Consider the following 26,135-nt stretch of genomic DNA (forward strand, 5'->3'; position numbering starts at 1 on the left):
CCATATGCAAAAGTCTGCTCATTTCCAATGAAGTTAGATTCTCAAAAATAATGGCAATATGGACCTGTGGCTGGGAATCACAGATGCATTTCAGGTTGCAAGCAGTAGGCTTGATTGTAAAAACAAACTAGAAATTATCAGAAAATATAGAGTAAATTTTTCAGGTCATTATGCTAACATTTTCCAATAAAATACCGAATCACAGTGAAAGAGGAGGAAATGGATCTTATGTTTGCCCTTTAACTAGTTCCTGAGTAACCATTCCCTTGGAGTTCATTATATTCTAGCTTATATTTGGCAGTTGTCTTGTTTTTCTTCAATTTCAACCAGTTTCTCATTACCAGTATTCTAGACATATACTATCTTCTACATGGACTTTTGGGTCATCAATTCAAACTTGGTATGATTACCTATAAAATGGATTATTGAAGGAAACAATTTACAATTTGCCTTTCAGTGAAACACTGCAAACAGAATTTATAGGACTGAATTATAACTTATATCTAGGGCTAAGAATATTTTAACTGATGTATGATCTCCAGCTTGGACACAAAGTTGTGGTGAGCACAAATAGTACTACTAAAAAATAATCATTCTTTAGTCCTGCATCTGATTATGATAACCATATGGAAGGATAAACTGATATTTAAGAACTTAAACAAATTCTGTTCTAAAACTTCTCTGTAAAGATGATACCTGGTCCACCTTGCAAAAACCATTACCCCAAACAAATTTCAGCAGCTTTAAAGTAATTTCAAGAAATCCAATCATTCTCAAAATCAAGCCTTTTATTCTTTATCATGGGAGAACCCAAATTATAATATTTATACCTAACTGGCTTCTAAATAGCATTGCTGTGGCAACAGAAATTAAGTGTTGTGAGAGATTAAGTCTTCCTAAATGTTCACAGGTACGTTCTAATTTGACTAAATGAAAGTACTCAATAGGGAGATAAATTTGTTTGATATTTTTTACTTCATGCTATGAAAGTATATCTGTCAGTTATTAACTAAACATACAAGCAACAGGTGAAGACAATATTTGTTAAAGAAAAGGTGATTCTATCATTTACGTGGAAGCAGTGCATTTGCTTGTTAAAGTTTTCTTGTATTTAAACTAAAAGGGGGGAGGCATGTTTCAATGGCTATAAAAGCCAAAAATATAGTGGTTAGTGGTATCTGTAATGTTTAGTTTAATACACAGCAGTCACCTATACTAACTAAATAGGAAATATTGTTTGGTAGCTGCAGTTCTTTATGCAAATCTAGTGCACAATATAAAAGTTCTACATTTTCCTACTATTTAGATATAAAGATATTTGAAATTTAGGAGAATGGAGATAAAATATGGTTTTAAAACTGTGACAATGTGGTAAAATCCAAATATACATCTTGCTCAGCTATCACCTGCGAATGTCTAGATTCTCCATTCTTTCCTTATTCAAAATGGGCTAGCTCATTTAGTAAGTAGATTCTCAGAGACACTTTCATAGAAAGAAAAACAAAATCTCCCTTATTTGGAAACACAAGTTAAAGTACTGTCTATATTCCTCATAAATCAACAGGTTAAGACTTTTAAACACTTAATATATTTTCTGATGTACATTTTCTTTGAATGAAAACACAATTCTGCATCTGTTACATGTGCAGAGACAGTCAGGCTTTGAATGCTCTAAATAAGAGACTGTATTAACAGACATTTTGTCTTTCATCCATTCAAATTCAACTTAATTTCAGTGAACAGAGGAAAAAGATGGATTGAAATGTACATTTCAGAATACAGATTTGCAAAATAGGATAAAATAGTGCAATACCAATCTCAGGATAAACATTCTCTCTCTTTAAGGAATAAGCATGAATGCTGCTTCTTTAGGAAACTGGCACTAAAGATTTGATGAATACACTATTTAAGCAAATGCCCAGTTGATCAGGGTATGATGCAGTAAAATTTGCATCCAAATCCAAGTGAAACCAACAAATAAAGAAAACCTTATAGACTCGAAGGAAAAAAAAAGGGGGGGTGGGGGGATGTCAAAGTCACTTAGCATATACAAGCTTAAATACCACTGATCAAAATCGTAGAACAATGTAACTCATTCATAAATTCTTATTTATAAATTGTCTCTGAATCTGACAAACTCTGAAAATTAGAGATTAACTACTGCTACCATTATTTTTATATTTTCTACCACATTTTGCAATCAACTTTTCCGCAAGATTAAAGAAAAAAAATTCGGTGGTACTTGACTAGGCCAGGATTAAAAAAATAATGGTAACATATCATCAACAGAGCACACATTTGGCTGTGTTGGCTCAAACAGCAACATTACTGAATCACATTGACCTTATCATTCTAGAACAGATATTTTCCCCATAACCTTGCTCAAATCAGCAAAATGTTTTATCACTGCATTCTAGTCTCAAGATATTTTCACCAAGAATACTATCTCTATGAATGTTTACTTTCACAGAAATGTCAGGGATCCCAGTGTCTAATAAATCCTTTTATGAATTTTAAGATACAATTTAGTTCTGATAACCTTCAAATTTACATAAATCTTTTGACACTATAGTAAATATGTGGGATGGTTACCTTGATGACATCAACAGTAGCAAAATCTCATTCCCTCCCAGTTCTAGCCTTTTTAGAAATCAAGCATATTTAGCAAGAGAATTTTCATGTTTGAAACATTAAGACTTTCATGGAATTAAAATTACAAAGAACTTCCAAGGAACCACATATATGGAAAAAACTCATCTCAGCAGATCTAATAACTAATTTGTAGGAATTCAGAGCCAGCCTGGGCAGTATATTAAAAGCTATTGCCAATCACACACTTGCTATCATGCACTGAATAACAAGATATAATCTTTGAATCATATACGTACAAGATATTTAATGACTAATCAAGTTATGTGGCCCAGCCAACAAATATTACATATTCACAATAAACATTCTGCCTTTATTAGCCTCTAATTAAATCAAGAGTGATCCATTGGCTCAGTTGTGTTTGTCATCTCAGCATCTTGACTATCCATCTCTTCAGGCTCATCCACGGAATTTCCCTTTTGTGCTTTCGACCTTGTGGCAAATGCTGCTCCCAGTGCCTCTGCCACACAGCTATCAGCTGTTTCTGTATTCAAATTTTCAGTGCCACCAGTTAAAGAAAAAGATTCAGGTAAGCTAGTCTGAAGGCTCCCAGACTTCACAGAACTCATAACTTCTCCTTTCCTTTGAGGAAGATCAGATGGTGACTGCTCTGTACTTTGATCCCTCAAGTGCTTGTCCATTGAAGCCTGAATAGAAGAAACCATTTCCTGCAATTTTTTTCGTTGGGCCTCAACCAAATCAGGATCAAGCTGCCTGCTGTCTCTCATTGTAACTACTCCAGGAGCTATTCGAATAAGCTCACTGTTACTAGGAGTAGCTGTGAATACAGAAGGCTCTGTTTTAATGGAACTATTACTAAAGTCTGTCCCTATGTTATGCTTCCTTGCAACTGGAGTTTCCCTAGCTCTTGGATCAAGTTGTGGGTTACTGGATGCAGTTCCTAGAGAATGCCCTTTTCCCTGAAAGGCAGTTACATTATGAAGTTGCTCAGATTTCTTTTTTACTACTCCACCACTACCTAGTTTTAATAGCCCGTGTGAAGGACTTGATTCCCTACTTCTTGTAGTAGCCTCTGCTCGAACCTGACTTACAGCCTCTTTAACTAAGTCTTCAACATCAGGACCGATGGGAAAATGTCCTGCAGCATCCACACACAACTCCAGTCTATCTTCAGAAGCATTATAGACAAAGGTTTTGCCAGGCAGATGTGGAAAAGTACAATGCTTGCCATCAGCCATACCTAAAGAAGGGAAAAGATATTTAACATATTAAAATGTTACTTTTAAAAGTACAGTAAGAACAATTTTAGGTGAAATAGTAAATTTTCAATAATTTACAGGTAACAGTTTCAAGACAAAATTAGAAAATAATTAGAAAATATTAACAGAATTTAATACTATTACAAAAAAGAAACATCACCATAGGCCTTAAAGTAGTACCTGGGGAGATAATGTTTAAAAGACTATATCATTTTTGCATTGTGCTTATATAAGAGAATGTTCTTGTTAAATTTTGAAAGATACTTGTTGAATATTTAAAAGCAAAATGTCATGATACCTTTAATTAATCCTCAAATGGCTCAGCAAAATATATATACACATATTACCTATGTATCTGTATAAAGAGACATAAAGCAAATATGGCTAGATGATTATATATATATACATATATATCATTAACCTACCACAAAGTTAGGAAAAGGGATGGAAACAAACAGCTAAGTTATAAGAAAAAAACCAGCAATAGTGTTAGTAAAGCAATGGCTTATTGTAAAGCAGTAAGAAAAATATACTTTCATTTACTAAAACTCAAATTATAAGCCTTGTAAAAATATCCATTAGGGCAAAGTGTTATGCAAACATGTTGCAGAGTGTTGAATTAAAAATAAGTAACTCCATCAGTAGATGAGTGGATAGAATTAAAAATAAGTAACTCCATCAGTAGATGAGTGGATAAAAAAGCTGTGGGACATTTATACCACGGAATACTACGCAGCTGTAAAGAAGAAGAAGCTCATACCCTTTGGGACAGTATGGATGGACCTGGAGAAAATTATGCTAAGTGAAATAAGCCAGGCAGAGAAAGACAAACATCACATGATCTCGATTATATGTGGAATCTAAAGAATTTAATAAACTGATGAACAGAATAGATTCAATGATATGGAAGCATAGATGAGACTGACGAATGTCAGAGGGATGGAGGAGGGCGGGTGGGTGGAGGGGGGAGAGAGTAACCAAAGAATTTATATGCACATATGCACAACCCAAGGACATGGACAATGGTGGGGAGGAGGACTGGGGAGGGGGAGGGGGATGGGACAGGGTGGAATGGGTCATTGGGGAGAAAAAGGGATATCTGTAATATTTTAAACAAAAATAAAATTTAAAAATATAAAATAAAATAAAAATAAGTAACTCTATTGAACTACAGAATACCAGAAAAAAAGCTGTTTTCTCAGTATGACATAGGTATATATTTTTCACAAATAAACATAAACTTTCAAAATAAGATATTCCATAGTTAAAGTAGTACTTATGGGGCACACGTAGGAAAGCTAAGATTAATGTGCTGTGACTTCAGTATAATTTTAAGAACAGATATTTTGTCACAATAAATTTAAAAGATTTTATTCAATTCAATTTCTTTGAAATAGGTGTATTTCATGTTACTACTCTTATTCTTCCCTGGAGGAATGAGTCTGAGTTATGGATGCTCCTCAGAATGGCCCACTGAAATTTACTTCTGATAGTTAACTAATGCAGCAGTCGAAGACAGAACCTTAAAGCAGGCTTCTCTTTACTTTCCAGTTGAACAGCAGTTGGTCTCACTATCTGGTATTTCAAAACTTTATACTTTTTGCCTTGGCTGGTTTGGCTCAGTGGTTAGAGCTGACCCAGAGACTGAAGGGTCCTGGATTCAATTCCAGCCAAGGGAACATACCTCAGTTGCAGGCCCAGTCCCCAGCCCCGGTTGGGGTCCACATGTGGGAAGCAACCAATCAATGTCTCTCTCTCACGTTGATGTTTCTCTCTCTCTCTGTCTCCCTTCCATTCTCTCTGAAAAGAAATGGAAAAAATATCCTCGAGTGAGGATTAAAAAAAAAACTTTACAATTTTTGCAGTCTGAATATAAAAAAATTACATGTGTGTTTTAAACTATCCAATACAACTTACATTTTAAATTTGTCACTCTAATTATACTCCGAGTATGCAAAAATATGGGTTTTCAAATTTTACGAAGCCACAGATTTTCTATGTTAAAAGAAAGTAGAGAACGTTTAATAGTATACGGTACATATGGTTATATTTATGGCAAAATATAAAGGCAAAAGCAAGCCAGTTAAAAAAGAAATTGTTAGTAAGTACTATACAAATTTATGGAGGGGGAGGATGAGTGAACTCTGAAATGTTTTGCGGGCATTCGGGTTGTCTTCAGACTTGTAGGTTATTAAGAACAGTTAAGCCTGGCTGGGCATAGCTCAGCAGCTGAGCATCAACCTATGATCCAGGTGATCACAGTTTGATTTCCAGTCAGGGTACATGCCCAGGTTGCCAGCTAGATCCCCAGTTGGGGGCGTGCAGGAGGCAGCCAATCAATGACAACTCTCATCACTGATGTTTCTATCTCTCTTTCTCCCTTCCTCTCTCTGAAATCAATAAAGATATATATATATTTTTTAAAGAATAGTTTAAAAAAAAAGCTACTGGAAAAAGCTAGAGTGGCTCTAATGTATCTGATTGTGAGTACTCCAAATAACCAGAGGAAAGAACTAAAATGCAAGTGAATAAATAACACAAAGTAATTCAGATAAACATTCATTTCAATGATAAGTGAAGTATCAATTAATAAAAATCCAACTAGAATTTCCTTTTGGCACATTTTTGTCTGAGATAAATGGCAAAAACAGACACACAACAATTAAAATCAGAAATGTGGTTTAAATAGCACCTTTCAGGCACAACCCTGGAATCAGTGTACTGTCTACTAATCCCCTACCTCACATATTATAAACCATGGCTCAGGAAACAACAGTAGCAAAGAAGAGAATTTTAAAGTAAGGTCAGGGACCTACCTAGGCAAAGCTTTTAAATATTCATTTTAATAGATAACATCTATTGAGACTCACTATGTGCCAGGCACTAAAATAAACCCTGATGATTCAAAATTAAATTTAATTCTTAAGAGACTGATAGACACAGATCATTATAATTCAATCAGGTGAGTATAATGATGGATATACTACTCATTTCACTGATTATTTCAGGATTAAATGAGAAAACATGCAAAGCACATACCACAGTGTCTAATATAAATTAGGCAATCAATAGTTACTTCCTCTTTAAGGTTAAAAAGGTTTTGTAATTGTTTCCAGGCTGCTATTATGATGCTTTCCCTTGACTATCCCTGGAAAGAATCATAGTCCCACACAAGTTCATCACAGTATTATCTACAATAAAACACTGGAAACAATATAAGCTTTCAACAAGAAGAGAATGATTATGGTATATCTACCTGATGGAAGTAATATGCAGCTACTAATATTGATATAAATAAGAAACCTATGATGCCTCATAATATACAGTAAAATATGCATGATGACAAAATAGCAGGAAACAAATCTAAGTACTATAATTACAATCATGCCCAAAAAAGTATGTACATGACAAACATTTTAATATTACAGGTGCTGTTTCCCACTTCTACAGTTTCTAGACTTTTTACATTATTTAAAAACTTAAAATATGCATTAAAAAGTCAATGCAAATACTTTAAGTGTTGTGGTCCCTTTAAGCATAATCATAAGTTATATTGTCCTTTGAATTTTAAGAATCAAGATGCATTAAAATTTTTATATAACGTATCAACAATTCCATTATACGTATACACCAAAAGACATGTATACTAATATTTATAGCTATATTCTTCCTTACATCCCCAAACTGTAAGCTACCCAAAAATGCATCAGAACAATGGATGAACTATATTAAAGTGATACTATAGAATACTATGCAACAGTGAAAATGAACTATAGTTGAACCTGTCAACATGAATGAATCTGAAAATATAATGCATAAAAGAAGCAAGTCACAGAGAAAGTATACAGCATAATTCCATTATATTACAGTCATCCTATCTTTATTGTAGTGGTAGTTACATGACTATGCTTGTCAAAATATATGTATATATACCTGTATACCTAAAAAGGGTGAATATTACTATATGTAAATTATATTTCGGTCCCCAATTAAATAAAAAATTTTTTCAACAATCAAAAATCAAGGAAATTTAAACACTGATATTTGGTTATATTTTTTAAATGTGATAATGGTATTGTGGTTATTAAAGAAAAATAACCATAAGAGTTAAACTAAAGTTCTTACAGATGATATCATATCATGTGTGGGATTTATTTTATAATATCCCAGTTGAGATGGGGATAGAAATGTACTGATAACTGTTGAAGCTGGGTGGTGGGTAAATAGAGGCTCATCATACTATTATTGTTACTACTTTATATATGTTCGAACATTTCTACAACAGCCAAGTTGGGGTGAGTGGGGTAGGGTTAAGAATGAAAAAAAAGAGAGAGATAAAAACCATAAAATAGAGATTATGCACTTAATGTCTACTGAGATCAGGTAGATGAAGAGGTGAGATAAGCCAGAGTGATAAAGTCTGAGGTCAAAAGCATTCACATCAAATTTCTTAAAAGACATGTGCATTCCAAACACACACACTGGCATCCTCTCTCTTCAGACCTTAAAACTATGAAGATACAGTTATATACTCACATATGCTTTTACAAACAAAGCATACATAGTATGAAAAGAAGTAGAATGTAAATGAGCTGTTTCCTAAAATTCAGAAAGCACTGGGGTATGTATAATAATCACTGCCAAAACAAACAACAACAAACTATATTAATCTGGTTCCGAGATAGTCACTAGCATTATAACCAAATTGCTTCTAATTTCACAATTGGTCTTTAGTTGTTAAGAATCATATACATAATTTAAATGAAAAAACAGGAGCAAGAAAGTGATAGGAGATTTTTAGTAATATAGCAGAAAACGCAGCTGACCATTTCAGGATAATAATCCATTTTAATTAGGCAGGTTGCTAAATAAGAATACATATCTAAAATTAACACTGGAAATAGTTTTAGAAGAATACTATCTGAACTTTCTTAATCTTATAACAGCTTAAGTGAAGATATTATCTAAAAATAAAATCAGAAATTGACTATACCCATGGTTTTCTTCATAATATTGTAGAATACGCCACCCTGTTGGAACATGTGAGGAAGCCCCTTTGCATAAGACCATACATCTTCTCCTGTAAGATAAAAACAGATACAGTATTAGCAACAAATAAAATTGTTCAACCCAGGGTTGTTTTCGTATGGATTAGCCACTAACAGAGATTGCAAGGCGCCTGGTATAACATATAGGGAGATGATATGGAGTAATGAAGCTATAGCACACTAGGAAATGCATGACAAATCTAAAGTTGGCAGCCACTGCCAACTGCTGTCATGGAAAAATGTAGGCCCACTGTTTCAAAACAAAACAGCTTTTCAAGAGAAGCCAGAAATCTGGGTTTTTAATGTGAATTGTCTCCATTTTTACTTATCTATTTTTAAATATGTTTTTATTGATTTCAGAGAGAGAGAGGGAGAGAGGCGCTAGAAACATGGATGGAGAGAAACATCAATTGCCTGCCTCCTGCACACCCCTTACTGGGGACTGAGCCCACAACCAGGGCATGTGCCCTAACCAGAAACTGAACCAGTGACCTCCTGGTGCACAGGAGGACACTCAACCAACTGAGCCACACTGGCTGGACAACTCTCTCAATTTTAAAATGTAGGAGCTAATTCAAAAATGTCTTTAAAACTACTTATGTCAATACTGGGTATATTAAATAAAATAGATCTGAAAACTCAATACAGCTCAAAAGATACTAAGATAATTTATAAAAGAATAATATAAAATTGTATTTTCCAAATTTATGTTAAAGCCAAATAAAAACAGATGAAAGGGGCTAGGAAGAAAAGTAAATAGGTAGGTCAAAGATAAGTAATTAATGTTGTATGTTGTTCCAAACTGGTCTTTTTAAAATAGAAATTTAGAGAGAAACTAACTTGAAGAGATTTAGAATAACTTTTAGAAGTCCACAAAAAATCCACAAGCAAGCCACGATTTCACAAAAACATTTTTTCAAGAACATTCTTTGACAGTGCCTAGTTCAATAAGAAGTTTCAAATAAAAAGTTAAGCCCGGCTGGGCGTGGCTCAGCGGTTGAGCGTCAACCTAGGATCCAGGCAATTGGGGTTCGATTCCCGGTCAGGGCACATGCCCGGGTTGCGGGCTCGATCAATGACTCTCTCATCATTGATGTTTCTATCTCTCTCTCTCCCTCTCCTTTCCTCTCTCTGAAATCAATAAAGATATATTCTTAAAAAAAAATTAAAAAAAATTAAAAAAAAAGTTAAGAATGATAATCACTGTTCAAGAAGTTAATAAAGAATGGAAGAAACATGAAGTTACTTTTGGTTGTGGTTGCTTTGTTTCTTTATACTTTCATTGTTTCTAATCTGATAATGTACAGTAAAACTTTCACAATCAGGACTTTTAACATCAATTTTTAAAGAAAGGTTAACTTTTCTCTTTCCTTCTAGAAGATTATACTATCAGATCTGAGCTTTGAAAGGTTATTGATGAAATAATCACTATATACCTACAGTCTCACAGAGCTCCAGCCTCTTTCCACATTCATAAACAGTAATATGAATTTGCATGGCAGTTGGCTAAAGTTACTTAGCATATTACTTTAAAGAATAAAAAATTTTAAAATTTCAGTGAACTAGAACATTTACTTACACATAAACACTTCACTTACTAATGATACAGTACTACTAGAATATGGCTATATTTAAGTTTAAACTTAAATATGACTGTATTTGACTTAAATGTGGTTATATTTAAGTTTAATTAACTAATTAAACTTTATTTGGATAAATCATTTCTATGGTCATAACCTTTCATTTAGTTACTATCAATGTTATCTTTATTTTAAATATATTTTTATTGATTTCAGAGAGAGGAAGGGAGAGGGAGAGAGAGAGATAGAAACATCAATGATGAGAGAGTCGTCACTGATTGGATGCCTCCTGCAAGCCTCCAACTGGGGATCAAGCCTGCAACCAGGGTGTGTGCCCCGACTGGGAATTGGACCGCAATCTCCTGGATCCTTGGTTGACGCTAACCTGCTGAGCCACGCCAATGTTATTTTAAATGTACTTACTATTTTATAAAATACTCTAGAATATCATTTACTTGGAAAATAAATTTAAAAATTATATGATAGTGCTTAATATTTTTGGTAAAAATCTGAACAGATACCAAACAGTGAATTCCTCAGAACTGGCCACCTAAATATTAGTAAGAAAAATGACATTTCTTATGTATCTACATAGGTATATAAATATATATGTAAATACACAAACAGTGAACTACTACTCAGCCATTGAAAAGATAAATTATTGCCATTTGGCAATAATGGGTGGATCTTGAGGGTATTATGCTAAGTGAAATAGATCAAACGGAAAAGGACAAAAAACGTATGGTTTCATTAATACAGGGAATATAAAACAAAAGGAACAAACAAACAAAACTCAGAGATACATACAACAGAATGGTGGTTACCAGAATGAAAGCGGGCTAGGGGGAGAGCAAATTGGGTAAAAGGGATCAAATACATGGTAACAAAAGGAATCTAGAGGTTGGGTGGTGAACACATAATAGAGTCTACAAATATCAACTTATGCTGTACACCTGAAAATTATATAATCTTATTAACTGATGTTACCTCAATAAATTTTAAATAAAACTTTAGGTGTCACTTCCTCTAGGATTTTTCAGAGTGGTGGTTAGGTAGGAACCTTCCTCGCTGCTCCAATGCGTAAGAATACCACACTGCAGGTTAATTTAGTTTGCTTTTTTGCTCCCCTTCTGAGCAGAAGCTTTTCAGAGTCAGGAAAAGGTCAGTGGCCTACCTGACTTTATATTCACAAAGCCTGGCCCAGTGCTCAACAGTAGCACTCTTAGCATCTGTTGAATGAATGTATATGAATGAATTGTATAAATGAGTTTTTTTCCTTTTAACAAGTTATAAAAGAAGTCCTGAAAAAACTAACTGAAGCAGCACAATGATAACTGTTCTTCAATGTTATGGATAAGATAAAACTAATGGTAATAATCGTACCTGTTCATCAATCTAGCAGAACAAAATCATAGCAAAAGAAAAGGAAAGACTTTTAAGTACAACCTTTTAGTTATAAAATAAATAAGCTATGGGATATAATGTACAGCATGGTGACTATAGTTAATAATACTGCATATCTGAAAGTTGCTAAGAGAGTAGATCTTAAAAAGGGGGGCAGAATTATTTTTCAACAATTCATTAGAAAGCAAACTCTAAGAGAATAGAAACATTTGGTAAATCATCAAGCATATATTTTATTAATTCATGTTTCTTAAGTTTCCAATTAGTTCTACTTCATAATTTAATTGTTTCTTCATAGTACAAAAGTAAAATACTTAAATTCAACATATTGTATGCATGTAGAAAAAAAGTCTACATCACCAACATAGATAACTTCTATTCACACCCTATCTTCCTCAAATCCTTCCTCCTGATAGTCTTCAGTTCTCCTACCTGAGCAGTAGTTATATATGGCAGGACATTACGAATGGTTTTTCTTTTGGTTTATCTGACAGTTTTTTCTCTTAAACAAGTAATTTTTTAATTTTAAAAAGTATATTAAAATGGGACATTTTAAAAAATATATTTTTCTAACTTTTACTACTAATAATATAATCATGGCATTAAAAGTGAGTTTAAAAGGTAGTCATTCCAATTTTCTAACTTTAGATATTTAAAAAGGTAATTTGAAGTTTCTACTTTGCAATTTGTGAAGCAAGTGAATAAATTTAAAAAATTATGAAATATATTTTTAAAGACTCAGCCCAAAAGTACCTAAAATTAGCTCTGAACTCAAGTATCTACGACCATAAAATAAACTGACCAAAATGTTAATTTAAACCAGGAACATGGGACTATTTCTATAAGAAAGGATCCTAAAGGTATTCATTAGCTAAAAGAATTGTTGTCATCTCTCCACTCTTCCTACCGATCCGTCCATCTAAAAATATATCTACCTGATCAGCAGTCAAAACCTTTTCTAAGAAATGCACGCCTGTTTCTTCCTTTTACTCAGTCCTTTGAGTGTATACAGCCCATTAAGTGTCATCATCAGCATTAAAAGATGCATTTATCATACACATACGTGTATACAAACCTAGGTGTAAATGTGTACACACACAGAATCTGATCCTTTGGGGAGCGCAAATGTTAAAGACAACTATCATATTTTACTTTACACATACTTGAATTCTTTGAATTTTAAAAAATATTATCTTGTAATTGAAAAAATATGAAAAACAAAAGGTATCAAAGTAGCTGAGTACAGAAAGGAACACACTCAAATGTTACCTTAATCTTCAGAGTTGATAGTATAAAATCACCATTTATAACATACACATTTATCTTAAGATACATCTATATGCATTATTTTATTACTGTTTTTATTGATTTCGGAGAGAGGAAGGGAGGGGGAGGGAGAGAAAGAACCATCAAAGATGAGAGAGAGCCCGGCAGGGCGTGGCTCAGCGGTTGAGCGTCGACCTGGGATCCAGGCGATCAGGGTTCAATTCCCAGTCAGGGCACATGCCCGGTTGTGGGCTTGATGGATGACTCTCTCATCATTGATGTTTCTGTCTCTCTCTCCCCCTCCCCTTTCCTCTCTCTGAAATCAATAAAGATATATTTAAAAAAAAAAAAAAAAGATGAGAGTCACTGATCAGCTGCCCCTTGCATGCCCCCTATTGGGGATTAAGCCGGAAACTCCAGCATGTGCCCTGACCGGGAATTGAACTGTTACTTCCTGGTTTATAGGTCAACGTTCAACCACTGAGCCACACTGGCTGGGCTATATGCATTATTGTTAAATCAACTTTATGACTGCTCCACTAGAAATATGTTGCATATAAATCAATTAGAAGAGTGATCAGATGGCATGTAAATAATAATAATATGAATTAACTACTAACTAGATTTGAAACTGTCCTTCATCCAATATTTGAAGAAAAAAAGATCAAGATGCAATAATGATACTCAGACCCAATGTCATCTAAAACATAAGTGTCTGAACCCCAGGTGTAATTCTGAAAAATCCTAAGGCAGTTATAACAACAATAGGCACTGTGAAATTACAAAGTAATTGTGCACTTTAAAAAATGTTTATTAGCCCAGCCAGAGTGCCTCAGTTTGCTGAGTGTTCTCCTGTGCACCAAAAGGTTGCCAGTTCGATTCCCGGTCACGGCACATGCTTGGATTGCGGGTTCAATCCCTGGTAGGGGCAAGTACAAAAGGAAACCAACTGATCTTCCTTCTTTCCCTTTCTCTCTCTCTTTTTTTTTTCTCTCTCTCTTTCTTTCTCTCTCTCTCTCTTTCTTTCTCTATCTCTTTCTCAGCATGTCCTCGGGTGAGGATTAAAAATATATATATATTAAAAATTCAAACTTTTTTTTTCAGGAAGATAGAAAGTACACAAAAATCAAACAAAGTTTCTCAATACCTGAAAGGTCGCTAAACTTTATAGTGAGTGGGATAAATATCACAAGTAATCTAACACCATTAAAGCAACTCCAACTGACAAATTCTGTTTTTCACAAACCTGTCTTTATTTCTTGAAAAAGAAAATTAACTAGAAACTCAGTAGAATACAATACTAAGAAAAAATAAATTAGCCTAGTATTTATGGTGGATGATGTACCATCTATCATATCTACCACAAAAGAAAATCCACAAAAAAGTGGTCAACTAGAAAACTCAATAACCAGAGTTAGAGTCACTCCAATACTATATAAGTAATAAAGACTACAGTCTACAAAAATTGTTCAGTAACCTGCAAGTAGTCTGGATAAAGCAGATGTGAAATATTTACAGATAAAATATTATTTCATTTTAAAACTACCATCATAAGATTAAAGTGACTAGTTCCATGAATTGTTTATACTAAGCAAAAGACGCATGTACTTACTTAATGTCTTGATATAAATAAATTCTATTTAATAAATATTCTACTTAAAAATAATGAAAGGAAAAGCATATGTCCCTGACTATCAAGCATTCAGCCTATTTAATGAAGATATAAAGGCTATATAATGAAAACAAAAGCTATAAAAGTATGGGATAACCTCAGTTGGGATCCTGCAGGTAAGTTTATGGAAGGCAAGGACTGTGTCTCATTCATCTTTGTACCTCTAACAGTCTCTAACTCACAGCAGACATTCCTTTTGCTGAAATAATCTGCATTAATTCATTTAGCAAACATTTTCTTGGCACCTAATAAGTGTCAGGCCCTGTACTAGGTGATAGGTTTTTCATCAGTGAGTAAAGCAGGCTACTGTCTCTTTTGTGGAGTTTATAATACAGTGGGGGAGGCAAATTAGTAAGTAAACCAACAAAAATATAATGAAAACTTGTTATGGGTACTCAGGGAGAAATGAAGAGGATGTAATGATAGAGGGTACCTACTCAGAGTGGTTAGTAAGGGTCTCTCAAGACCTTATATAAGGTTATCAGGAGGAGAAAGCCTCTGAAGAAAGTAGTATTTAAACCTAAACCTACATGAGAAGGAGCCAGCTGTTTGAACAGCATAAAGCTTGATGAGCTATTTTCTAAAGCAACATATCAGCAGCTTAGTTCACATTTGGTAATTCACAAAATAATTTCTGCACTTTGAAACTTGAAATTTTCTAAATAAGCCCTGTAACTTTCCATTTTCCAGCCCACTCCAATCTAAACAGCAATAGTTTCCCAGCACTCTTCACATAAGATTGCGTGTATATAACTATCCCCAAGTTGATATACTTACAAACACACCACTTTTTAAGAGTATCTCTATATAATTCAAATACAGTTATAAGAGAATTAGAGGTAGAAAACTAATATTTATGGAGGGATTAATACAGGACAGGCACTGTCTTAATACTTGAAAGCAGAAAGTCTCTCAAGTGTTACCACTATAAAATTAGCAAAACACTCTTTTGATGCTTAAATTTCATGTCTGGAGTGGAAGAAGGCTTAAAGAAATGTGTGGTTTGTAAGGGCTGCAACATACAGTGGAGGTGAAGAGGGAAGGGATCATAACAGGAAGACGTTATCTTGATGAACTCATTGCAGTCCAGTCTATTACTCAGATATTCAGGTTCAGGAACTTCAAACCAAAATTAAAAAGTGGCTAATTATAAGCCAGAATTATACTGTACTAATTTTTGTTACAAAATATATTATCCTACTGACCAGACTTTTAGATTGCTGATAACAATCTCACCCATGCCACACAATCCTCATTTGCACTTTCAACTGTTCATCAACATTTATATCAGAAAGCCAAATCAATGATCAGAATTGATGCTTGATGAATATGAAATCAGTAAAGGGATACAGATCTTTCATCCAGACCATGGTGAGGACCACCACATATTCCTGCCCCTAAATAGGGAGATTACCTTCCTAGTTACCAGAATTTTCATGAACCACAGATGATTTATCTTTTCCTTTTGTACAGCAGTGTATAAAGGGCCAAATTCTGCTTTTCAACTCTTTTTCAATGTTCAGTGTCGACCATTCATTCCATTTCTGCTGGTGCACCCTTTGTTTAGACATGTTAATGTCATCAACTTAATTCAATCAAAAACATTTCAAAGTGCCTGTTACCTGCAGAGCACTATAGTAGGTGCTGAGCATCCAAGATTCTTTATAATCTGAGCCACATCCTCAAGAGTTCATATTCTATTGAGGAAGACCTCCTCTTTCCTGTTTTTGATCTAGGAGGTTGCTTTTTTTTTTTTAAGTGCCTTCTGCATATATCTAATTTTATCCATTTTGTGCTAATGTTATTTAATTTTCAGAGTTCTAGGTGTAATATACTGTTACCCTGTATACCAACTACAAGGGGTACTTTGTATAGAGAAGGCAATTAATTGAAGTACCTGGAAGTTAAGCAGCCTACTTGAAATCACTGAGTTAATAAGTAGTGGAGATGAGATTAAAATTCTAGGTCTTTCTGACTCCAAAGATCATACAATATTTCCTCTATTCCATACAATCTCTAAGAAACTAAAAACTCTGAGACAGAAATATATAAAGTGCCCACTACATTTCTTGACATACCAATTCAATGACTATGTGTGCCAAAATAAAATCAGCAACATAAAGTTATAAATTTGTACAGGGTTTTGAGATCTCCTATTAACTACTAGGCCCCCTAATTTAACAAGCCAAGAATAATCAATCTTCATTTTGGAAAGTCAAGGTCCAATTCACTGATATTTAAGTACTCTTGGGAAACAGAATCAAAACCTAGATCACTTTTCTAGCTGAAAGCTCTAATCTCAGCAAAAATAAGGCCTTTCTACTATGTAATATATCTAAATTTTACTTCTACTGTAAGCCTTATTATGTAAAACATATTAACACTAATTTTAAAACATAGATTAAGCAAGTGAAAATGTAAAAAGTGCACCACTGGATCACATCTCAAATAATCTAAACCTTTAAATTACATATTCTGTTGATAATATATTTTCCTTTAATTTATGCTTCATTACTAAAAAGAAATGCTTCTTAAGCAACCTCATTAACATCTACATCTGTTCATGTTTCTTTTGAGTTACAACAGTTCATTACAATTATGGCAAAGAGTCACTGAGTAAGGAAATTACTTGAACACAAATCCTTATGTACAAATAAGAAAAATGTGATGAACTGGGAAAGGGAGAATGGGAAATGGAGGAAAGAGACTATCACGTGGGAGTGCAGTCTGAATAAAAACACCAGAAACTGCAATTCATCAAACAGGAAGTCCTGAAATCACATGACATGCAGGAAAGCAAAATTTAAAAATAAAAGAAAGGTGGGCAGGCTCAATAGAGCCGAGAGAGGGGGGAAATGAAAAAGGCTTTAATGGATACATTACATGCCTATTTAAAAGGAGAATATGCTATTGGGGTGAACACACTATACAACATAGAGATGATTTATTATGAAATTGTACACCTGAAACCTATATAATTTTATTAACCAATGTCACCCCAATAATTTCAATTAAAATTTTTTTTTAAAAGAATTAAGTTATACTTAAATAATCTGGTGACAGTTAAGGGACTACTTTCACTTTCTTAGTTATGTTTTCCTAATATTTACTCAATAGAGAATCACACTAATATCTAGCCAATAACTGTCAAAAAGATACAGAAAATCATTTTTTCCTAAAATATAATTAGTTTTTATGTTGACCACAGATTTTTCCCCACAAAAAACAGAAGTGTATTATATTCACAATTAGGTTAAGAAATAGCATCTGAGTTAAATTCATCTTACCCATTAATGTTGCTAAAAGACATAAGGAGTACATTTCTTTGTCAGCTTGCTCCTGAAGTTCCTTAGATGACAGTTTACCAGTAGCAGCAATCTCTTCTTGTTTCACAGTGTGGGCCGAGTGTGCTGCAGCAGACTGACCACCTTCTGCTTTACTTTTTAGAATCTCTATTGTAATTCTGTCCCCATGCTGTAAAGGAACTGGCTCCTTTTCCATTCCTGCCTGGGGTGGCATTAACTCTTTAGGAGGAAAGCCATACCGAATACACTGTAAATATGGAGGAATGTTGAATTCTCTGGCTATGCTTTCCTGAAGTTCAAAAAAGGTTGTTGAAGACTTAAGTGTAACCATGGACTGTCGTCCATCATTGGTTGTTATTCGGATCTTCTTCTCTTTCGAAGTTGTTGGTGAATAGGGAGACTTAGTGGGGGTAGCAGGTGCAGAGGACGGACCATCACGAATGGCACTAGGAGAAACAGTCCTGGGTTGCCCTTTTTGTTCTTGTTTTAACTTCTCTGTTTTCCGTTTCTGCATTACAGAAGCCTGTTCCGTAATAGTCTGTTGAATAGTTCTTTCAGTTTTACTCATGTTTAACTCCTCCTTGTGCAAAGTTTTTGTTTTCTGTCCAGTAAGAATAATTTTAGTTGGGAGCTGAGACTCTGACTCTTGTCCTTGTACATCTCCAACTCTTTGGGCATGAGCACCATCTATATTTACAGGAGTATAATCATCAGGATTCTTTTTGGCAGTCTGATGCAATATAGTGTGGACAACTTTCTGAACTAGGATTTCACTCCCAAATTCACCAGGAAAGTGCTTGGTAACAAGTTTCATTGCAACATCATAAACATTACTATTCAAAGATGAATCACTTTCATACTGGAACCAATATACTGTTTCTCTGACCACTCTGCCACCCCATTCCAAAGTAATAGGAAAAGCTTCTGGTAGATTGTCATACTCTTTACCATCCCAAAAATGTTTGAATCCACAACCACATTTGCCACCAGTGGACCTCGAATTAGTTCTGTCCCCATCCAAGTACACAATAGAACCATCTCCTCTGACCCTCCGCACAGATGTGCCATGGCACCAATTACAAGCTGTTAGGCTACTCAATCCATAGTCTGGTACCAAAACATCTTTCACTGAATCATACGAGCAAACCAAATTGTTCAAGGGAAAGCTATAATTTTTGTCAGGCCTCAGCTGTCCATGGGTACTTTTTGCCAGGTTATACAGTTTCCCTCCCGGAGCCAACCACTCTGGAGGAACATGAAGTTCAGAAAGGGCACCACAGAGCAAACATTTGTGAAGGCGATTATCCATTACTGCTTTTTTAGCAGCTGCTGTGACTTCTTCAGGCTGAACTCCTATCACCCCAGTCCTCCTGTAGAAATATTGATGAACATCAGCAACCAAACTAGGGTGGATACCATGTTTGTCCATAAAGACTTCTTCCATAGCAGCAACAAGCCTAAGTAAGTATTTATCCTGCAGACTCCTGTCTCCTCCAATAACACAACCACCATCCTCCTCAAGTTTGATGTACTTTTTAATGAGGTCCTGAGGCACACCCCATGCTTTAGGAAGCAAATTCATAGGCAGTTTGGGCAAAGCAGCCCCTTTTATGCCTACCAAGGGGATATAATGGTTTCTACCAGAGCTACTCCATGCAATACAGATTGGTTTGTTCAAATGACCATCTCTCCCGGTGCACTTCTCTGCAGGGATGAGCCCAGGCAGAAAGGTGGCTGAATAATCACCAGAGCTTCTCATGCCACTGAGAGAATCTAACAGAATAATAGGGCGATGTAACACATTTGCAAGGCCAAATATGTGGATGTTCCTCAGACCCAAGGGAACACCCTCAGGCGGTACAAACAGAGGGTCACACTCATTGATAATGTCTTCCCACTCAGCAGCATCAATGAAGTCATGGAACAGGGCTTGATATCTGGCCAGGTGCTGCTGAAAGTGCTGTTTCAGATTCTCTCTCAAGGCATGCCAGAAGAGCTCCCGGCCTACTAGAGCCCGGGACACAGCATGCACCAGGCAGTGTCCATCCCCGTCCACATGCACTGGAATGAGGCATTCCTGACTTTTATTGGCCCGCTTGATGTCCTCAAGGGTGTCATGCAAATATAGGAGGCTTCCGGAGCGGTCCTTGCCATAGCCCACCGTGTTAACATGCTCTGGTTCGATGAGGAAGGCGCGGTCACCCAGTAAAGCGCAATCGAACAGTTCGCCCTGGTTCATGTCCCGGAGAAGCTTAGCCCGGCCCGTCTGTTTGTCCATTCCATAGCGAGCTAAAATGGGCGACAACAATTTGCAGTGGTAGTTGGAGAGGCCCATCACCTTTACCAGTTCCGTGGTCTTCTTGGGTGCCCCTGTAACCCCCAGCAGCGCGTTCCGCAGCAGGTTGTGTAGCACTACGTCGGGGTCGGTCACCTCCTCCACCCCCAGCAGCTGTTGTTGCTCGTGCCGCTGTCCGCACTCGGTACACTCGATGCTGACAGAACCGGAGGCCGGGAAGAACAGACGCGCCTGGCACTTCGGATCTGGGCAGCTCCCGGAGAGGATTCTCCGGTCTCTCCGCTTCGAGAGCACCCCCGGAGCAGTCGCCGCCGCGGCCAGGGACGACGGGGTGTGCGGAGCCTCAGGGGGAGGCGGCGGCGGCGGCAGCGGAGGCGGCGGCGGCGGCTGAGACATAGCTCTCGGCTCTCGAGCCTCGTTCCGCGTCCCAAGCGACCCTCAAAGGCTCATAGCCCAGACCCCGACCGGCCCAACTCGGTCTAGTGCAGGCCCAGGGAGAATCACTTTCCTTTCCCTACCAGCTCCTCCTCCTCCTAGGCGAAGGCGGAAGCGCCGGACGTTGTTTCTCTTCTTACTTCTCCACTGCCGAAGCCGTTGCCCCGAACGTAACGGCCACCACCCTACCCCGCACTCACACTCACTCACTCACTCTCGCTCTCTCTCCTCAGACACACAGACACACACGCCCTCACTGAGAGTGCGCAGGCGCAACTTCCGCTCTGCCCTCTGGGAATTAGAGTCTTCCAGCCTTTCTCTTGGCCATCGGATGCTAGAATCTTAGGCTTATAAGAACTACAAGTACCGAGAGGCCAGGCGGTTCAGCGTCCGCTGAGAGGAGGAAGAGGAAGGCAATAGGAAGGAGGCAGATGGAAAATAGTCACTCACGTTGCCTGCCGGGAGTTGTAGTTTTATCTGGAACGTCTTTGCCCTCTCCCCCGCTCTGGGGCCCAAGCAAAATAGTGTGAGAGACCACCTTTCCTAGGATGCACTGCGGTGCGTCTAGCTTCACTTCCTCCTTAGGCGAAGGGAAGGATCCAGGGCAGCTTGCTTGTTAAAAGCAGAATTAAAGGGTATGGGTATCGGAAGCAGAGGGTCTGAAGTTCACGACTTCTAGAAGGGGAGGGCAGTGAAAGGCTCTCAGTGAAGAAGGTACAGTAAATAAATGTCCAGGGATATGGTGGGCTGGGAAGTTGAATGAAATGGTCTTCCCTAGGCTGGCGGTCATAAGAGAAAAGGGGAAAAATAGTAGATTGATTCTCGGAGTGTTTCTTAATGTCTTTTCTTCTGCCACACTTTTATTCTCATTCTTCCCGCTATTCCAAGCCACTGAGGCGCCTACGCCCCGTTTTCTGCCTTTTCCCCCCTCTCTACTGAGGGTCGCTAAGGCGCCATTTATTTCCTCCTTCCCTGTACGTCTTTGTAGTTTACAGTACAAATAATACCTCCTCCCCTCAGAAGAATATAAAAGCCATCATTAAGTTCTTAATGTATGTCTGTTATAGCCATACACGATATCATTTTCTCTTCGTAATAACTTTGTTAGGAAACACGTCCAGAAAAGAAATGACTTGATCAAGTTCACAGTCTGTAAGTGACTGGATAGGTACAAATCTAGATCTGTACCCATTTTACAGACAGAGACATAGGCAGGAAAGGTTAGGCCAGTATTAATAAAATAGTAAGAAACTTCTGGTTCCTATTATAGTTATTGACAAAGAACATCCAGCCTAAGAAAAAGTCTTATAAGAGTTTATGTAAGCCAAACTGACACAATTGCTGGGAAGCAATATCTCAACAGACTTAAGAAAAAGATCCAGGGAATGGCAGTTTTTAGCCTATTTTAAACTTTAGAATAAAAGGAGGAGGTGTAAGAAGGGTTATATGAAATTCATTAGTGGTAGATTAGAGAGGTGGGAGAAAGCAGAGTGGGAAAATCTCTGAGATTGGAGAAAAAGTAAATTAGAGAAACACATCTTTTACATTGCAGGGTACAGGATCGTTAACATTTACAGCGCATAGAGATGGCATGTGGGCAACAAGATAACAATGTGGTCTCATGTTCTAGTGCAGGCGGTTGTGCCTTTGAGGGGTCTGGAAAAGAAAATTAGTCGGACACTTCAAAGGTATGTTATCCTAGATGCGCAAAGGCAAGAGGCAATTTCAGAGGTAAGGACTGACCTTTGTCAAGGAAGAAGCTACAGGCCTAGGACAGGACTGCCCACCATGACCTGCTTTAAGTTAGGAATTTTTATGTTCAGACCACCCCTTGTGGTTACTTTGGTCTGAGTCTGTAAGACCAGCCATGCAGGCCTCCCCTGAACTTGTCAGGGTTGGTATGTGGCCTCTTTTTATCCACATAGTGCACATAATTTGTTCACATATATCATCTGATCCTCACACCAGTCCTGTGACACTTTTACAGTTGACTTCATTTATAGTTACAGAAAGACTGGAAAGAATTAAGTGACTTGTCCAAGGTAAAATCCCCAGTGTATCTCAGTCTCAGAGAGTGCTTTTCACAGTACTTCCTCTACAAAATAAAAAAAGCTGTTAAGGTCAGACCTTTGTTAAGCCTCAGGGTCTCCTCTTAGTGACTCCAGGAGCTGTAAGGAACCCATAAAGAGGTGAAAGAGCTTTATTTTATTACTTGTGTGGTAGGGAACTGTCTTTTCATGCAAAACACATCCATATGTTAATTAAAAGCTAGTATTTAAATTATTGTACAGTCCCTTTCACTTGTCATTCTGGAAATTTTAAAATCTTTGATAAGTGAACTTCCTCAAAATTTCTGAAACATTTGGCACAAAATAGATAACAACAGTGCAGTCCATGAGATTATTTGAGTCTTCTGTAGCTGCCAAGGTAACTGTTTACCTGATTAGGTTTTTTGAGTAAGCAGAATTAGATGCTTGAAAGGAACCATCTGTAAGATAGACACTCCTAAAGAGCCTTAATACTGACTTTCACCTAAATATTGTCTATAATTTTCTTGAAAAGAAATATGTTTGGAAGAGAAATCCTTTAAATGTTAATTATTTCCTTACCCAAGTCTACTTTATCCATGCAAAAATAATGTTACCTTTAAACAAGATAGGTAATAGTACTTATCTCAAGGGGGATAATTTTCAATAAATTTTTTCTTAAAGAATTATTTTATGCAGGAAAAGTTGTTTACATCTGTTTTAACAGTAGTTTGGTGGTAATTGCTTAAATGTTCTTGGAACTGATTTTTAATTGAGTGTAAGTTGAAAAATTGGATATGTCCTTTAAATGGAAATTATCTTCTTCCATGACTGAGAAGTTATACCGGCAGTAGAATTTTATTTTTCTCATACGGAATTCAAAGAATTGAATTATTAACCCCTCGGAGCACATGAAAGCTGACAGCAGTGTGTGCAATTCAAACACTGTCATGCATTTTTTAAAATATTTTTTTATTAATTTGAGAGAGAGAGAAGCATCAATGTGAGGGCGAAACATTGATTAGCTGCCTCTTGCACGTCCGCTGCTGGGGACTAAGCCTGCAAGAGGGCATGTGCCCGGATCAGGAATCGAACCAGCAACCTTTTGGTGCAAGGGACTATGCCCAACCAACTGAGCCACACAGGCCAGGGCTGTCATGCATTTTTATGTCTTAACTTCACCAAGCCAAATTGTCCTTATTGGTGATACATATGAACAGTGAAATAGATTTTTTAAATTGCACCTGAATGTCATTGTGAATTGTAAATAACCATTTCCTTTTCTGCTGAAGAAATGGGCAGCCTTTCTCTGGTTTGTCAAGCACAACCCACCTGACTGATCCAGTGTTCATTTCCCTATATGGAACCTTGATTAGGTAGAAACATTCTTCCCAAACTAAATTTGATATTTAAACCCATTTGTTACTATAGTTCTTCTAGTTTTAAGAATAGTACTTTTGAAGGCGAAAAATAGAAATACCCTGGTGTAAAGCATATTTAATGGGGGGAGGTAAGTTTACAAGCAATTCTAGAATTAAATTAGATCATTTAACCTGAAAGTCGCTTCCTTAATGAATCTGTAGATGCAGGCAAAGTTCACAGAGTAAGAAAGCTAACATAAATGAAGAAAGGGGCCTCACAGACATGGACAACAGTGTGGTGATTGCAGGGGTGGAGGGGGATGGGTAGAGGTGGTAGAGGGCATAGAAGGGATAAAAGGTGATGGAAAAAAATAAAATTTTAAATAAAAGAATAAAATTTCTAAAAATTCAAATAATAATAATAAAGAAAGGGGCAATGATATTAACCATGCCAAGTTCAATTTGTGAATTAATTCTTTACAGCACTTAGAAGGCATGAGTACCTATAAAGTAAGAAGAAGAAATTTTATTAGGACAAAATATGACATACTGTTTCTTATAAGGCCATAGGAGTGCTGAAAGCTTTTAATCTAATTATATGAGATACACATGCTTCCTTCTTCTTCCTCCAAAATGCCATGATCTTAATTGCCTATTAACTTTCATAAGATCTTTGTGGGATGCCTAATAGTGTTTTTTCACAATTTCTAGTATGGCATTTCTAAACTTTCTGGATTGCTTTTAACCTAGTAAATGTAAAAGCTAAAGGCATCCACTTAACATAAAAACAAAAGGCATCATTTTTTTTTACCTTTTATATTAGAGAAGGAAGGGAATTAGAACTTTGGGGATTGTTTTAAGTCAGCCACATTCTGTCTCCTATGAAATATACATCTGTACTAAGAGTTGACTATGTTACTCCAGATCCCTACCCCAGACAATCAGATGTCGAGTTACAAGTTTATGTTGAAGGTTGGGATGGATGTGGGAAGGACTTAATTACTGAAGTAGATATTATAGGAACTTAAAGGGATGCAGAAGACCATCCCTATCCCAAAGGAGCTCATTCTAATAGAAGAAATAGCCTGATCTAAACTGTTCATAAATACAAGTAGAATAAAGCATATAATCAATCAAAGTAATACAGGAAAATAAGTATCACAAATTTTATGAAAAAAAATGTATTGAGGGCTTATTATAAGGCAGGTGCTTTTAAGTATATATCTTAAATCTTTAAACAATCCTGTGAGATAGGTAGTATTGTCCTTATACAGATGAGAAGATATAACTGAAAGGTTAACATTATTATCATTATTACCACCCAGCTAGCAAGTCGCAGAGCTGGGCTTCAAATCAAGATTTTCTTCTATGTTCAGCCCTCTTTCCACTATCTCACAACTGCTTAGTGATTTGAGAGAAAATTAGCCAAAAAGTGAGTGCAAACTGGTGGCCAGTGGCCAAATTTGGCTTAGAAGCATTTTTGTTTGGCCAGCAACTTTTTGTTTTTTAATGTGAACATCTTTGGGCAGTGGCCACACTTCACTTTTAAGGTTGTACACCAGTCCCCCTTGACACAAATTACCTGCCTGGCTTCAAAAAGCATTTGTACTTTCTGTAGCAGGCAGTAACTGGGGACAGAGAGGAGCTATTCTCAAAAGTATCATGGAGAAGTTATATCCAAGGGTGGAAGGAGGACTTTATGAACAAGAATTGCAGAGAGTATTTGAAGAAGAATGATTAGCAGTATTATACAAAGGTGAAAGAGGTCAAATACAAAGCTAGAAGTTATGCCTTAGCATGATAGTTCTCAAACTTTAGTAAGCATCAGAATCAAATGTAAGGCTAAAACAGATTGCTGGGCTCCACCCCAGA

General features: G+C 36.5%; 1 protein-coding gene across 1 annotated transcript; it reads right to left on the reverse strand.

The window, feature by feature from the left end:
• Positions 1–774: 774 nt before the first annotated feature.
• VCPIP1 (valosin containing protein interacting protein 1) lies at positions 775–21,130 on the reverse strand. The gene is made up of 3 exons (XM_081117089.1): positions 18,127–21,130; positions 8,863–8,949; positions 775–3,850 (listed from the first exon to the last, which is right to left on the reverse strand). Exons 1-3 carry the CDS (start codon positions 20,834–20,836, stop codon positions 2,982–2,984), a joined length of 3,666 nt encoding a protein of 1,221 aa, XP_080973215.1. The 5' UTR covers positions 20,837–21,130; the 3' UTR covers positions 775–2,981.
• Positions 21,131–26,135: the final 5,005 nt, after the last annotated feature.

The sequence above is a fragment of the Miniopterus schreibersii genome (assembly GCF_964146895.1).
Source record: "Miniopterus schreibersii genome assembly, chromosome: 17".
Taxonomy (NCBI): Eukaryota; Metazoa; Chordata; class Mammalia; order Chiroptera; family Miniopteridae; genus Miniopterus; species Miniopterus schreibersii.

Bases quoted from the DNA above. Each gene is read 5' to 3' on its own strand.
- VCPIP1 (XM_081117089.1), bottom strand. From the start codon at position 20,836: ATGTCTCAGCCGCCGCCGCCGCCTCCGCTGCCGCCGCCGCCGCCTCCC. The intron at 8,950-18,126 runs GTAAGATGAATT...TTTATCTTACAG, and splicing joins TCTTTTAGCAACATTAATGG to GAGAAGATGTATGGTCTTAT. The intron at 3,851-8,862 runs GTATAGTCAATT...TCCCTTCTTTAG, and splicing joins TATTATGAAGAAAACCATGG to GTATGGCTGATGGCAAGCAT.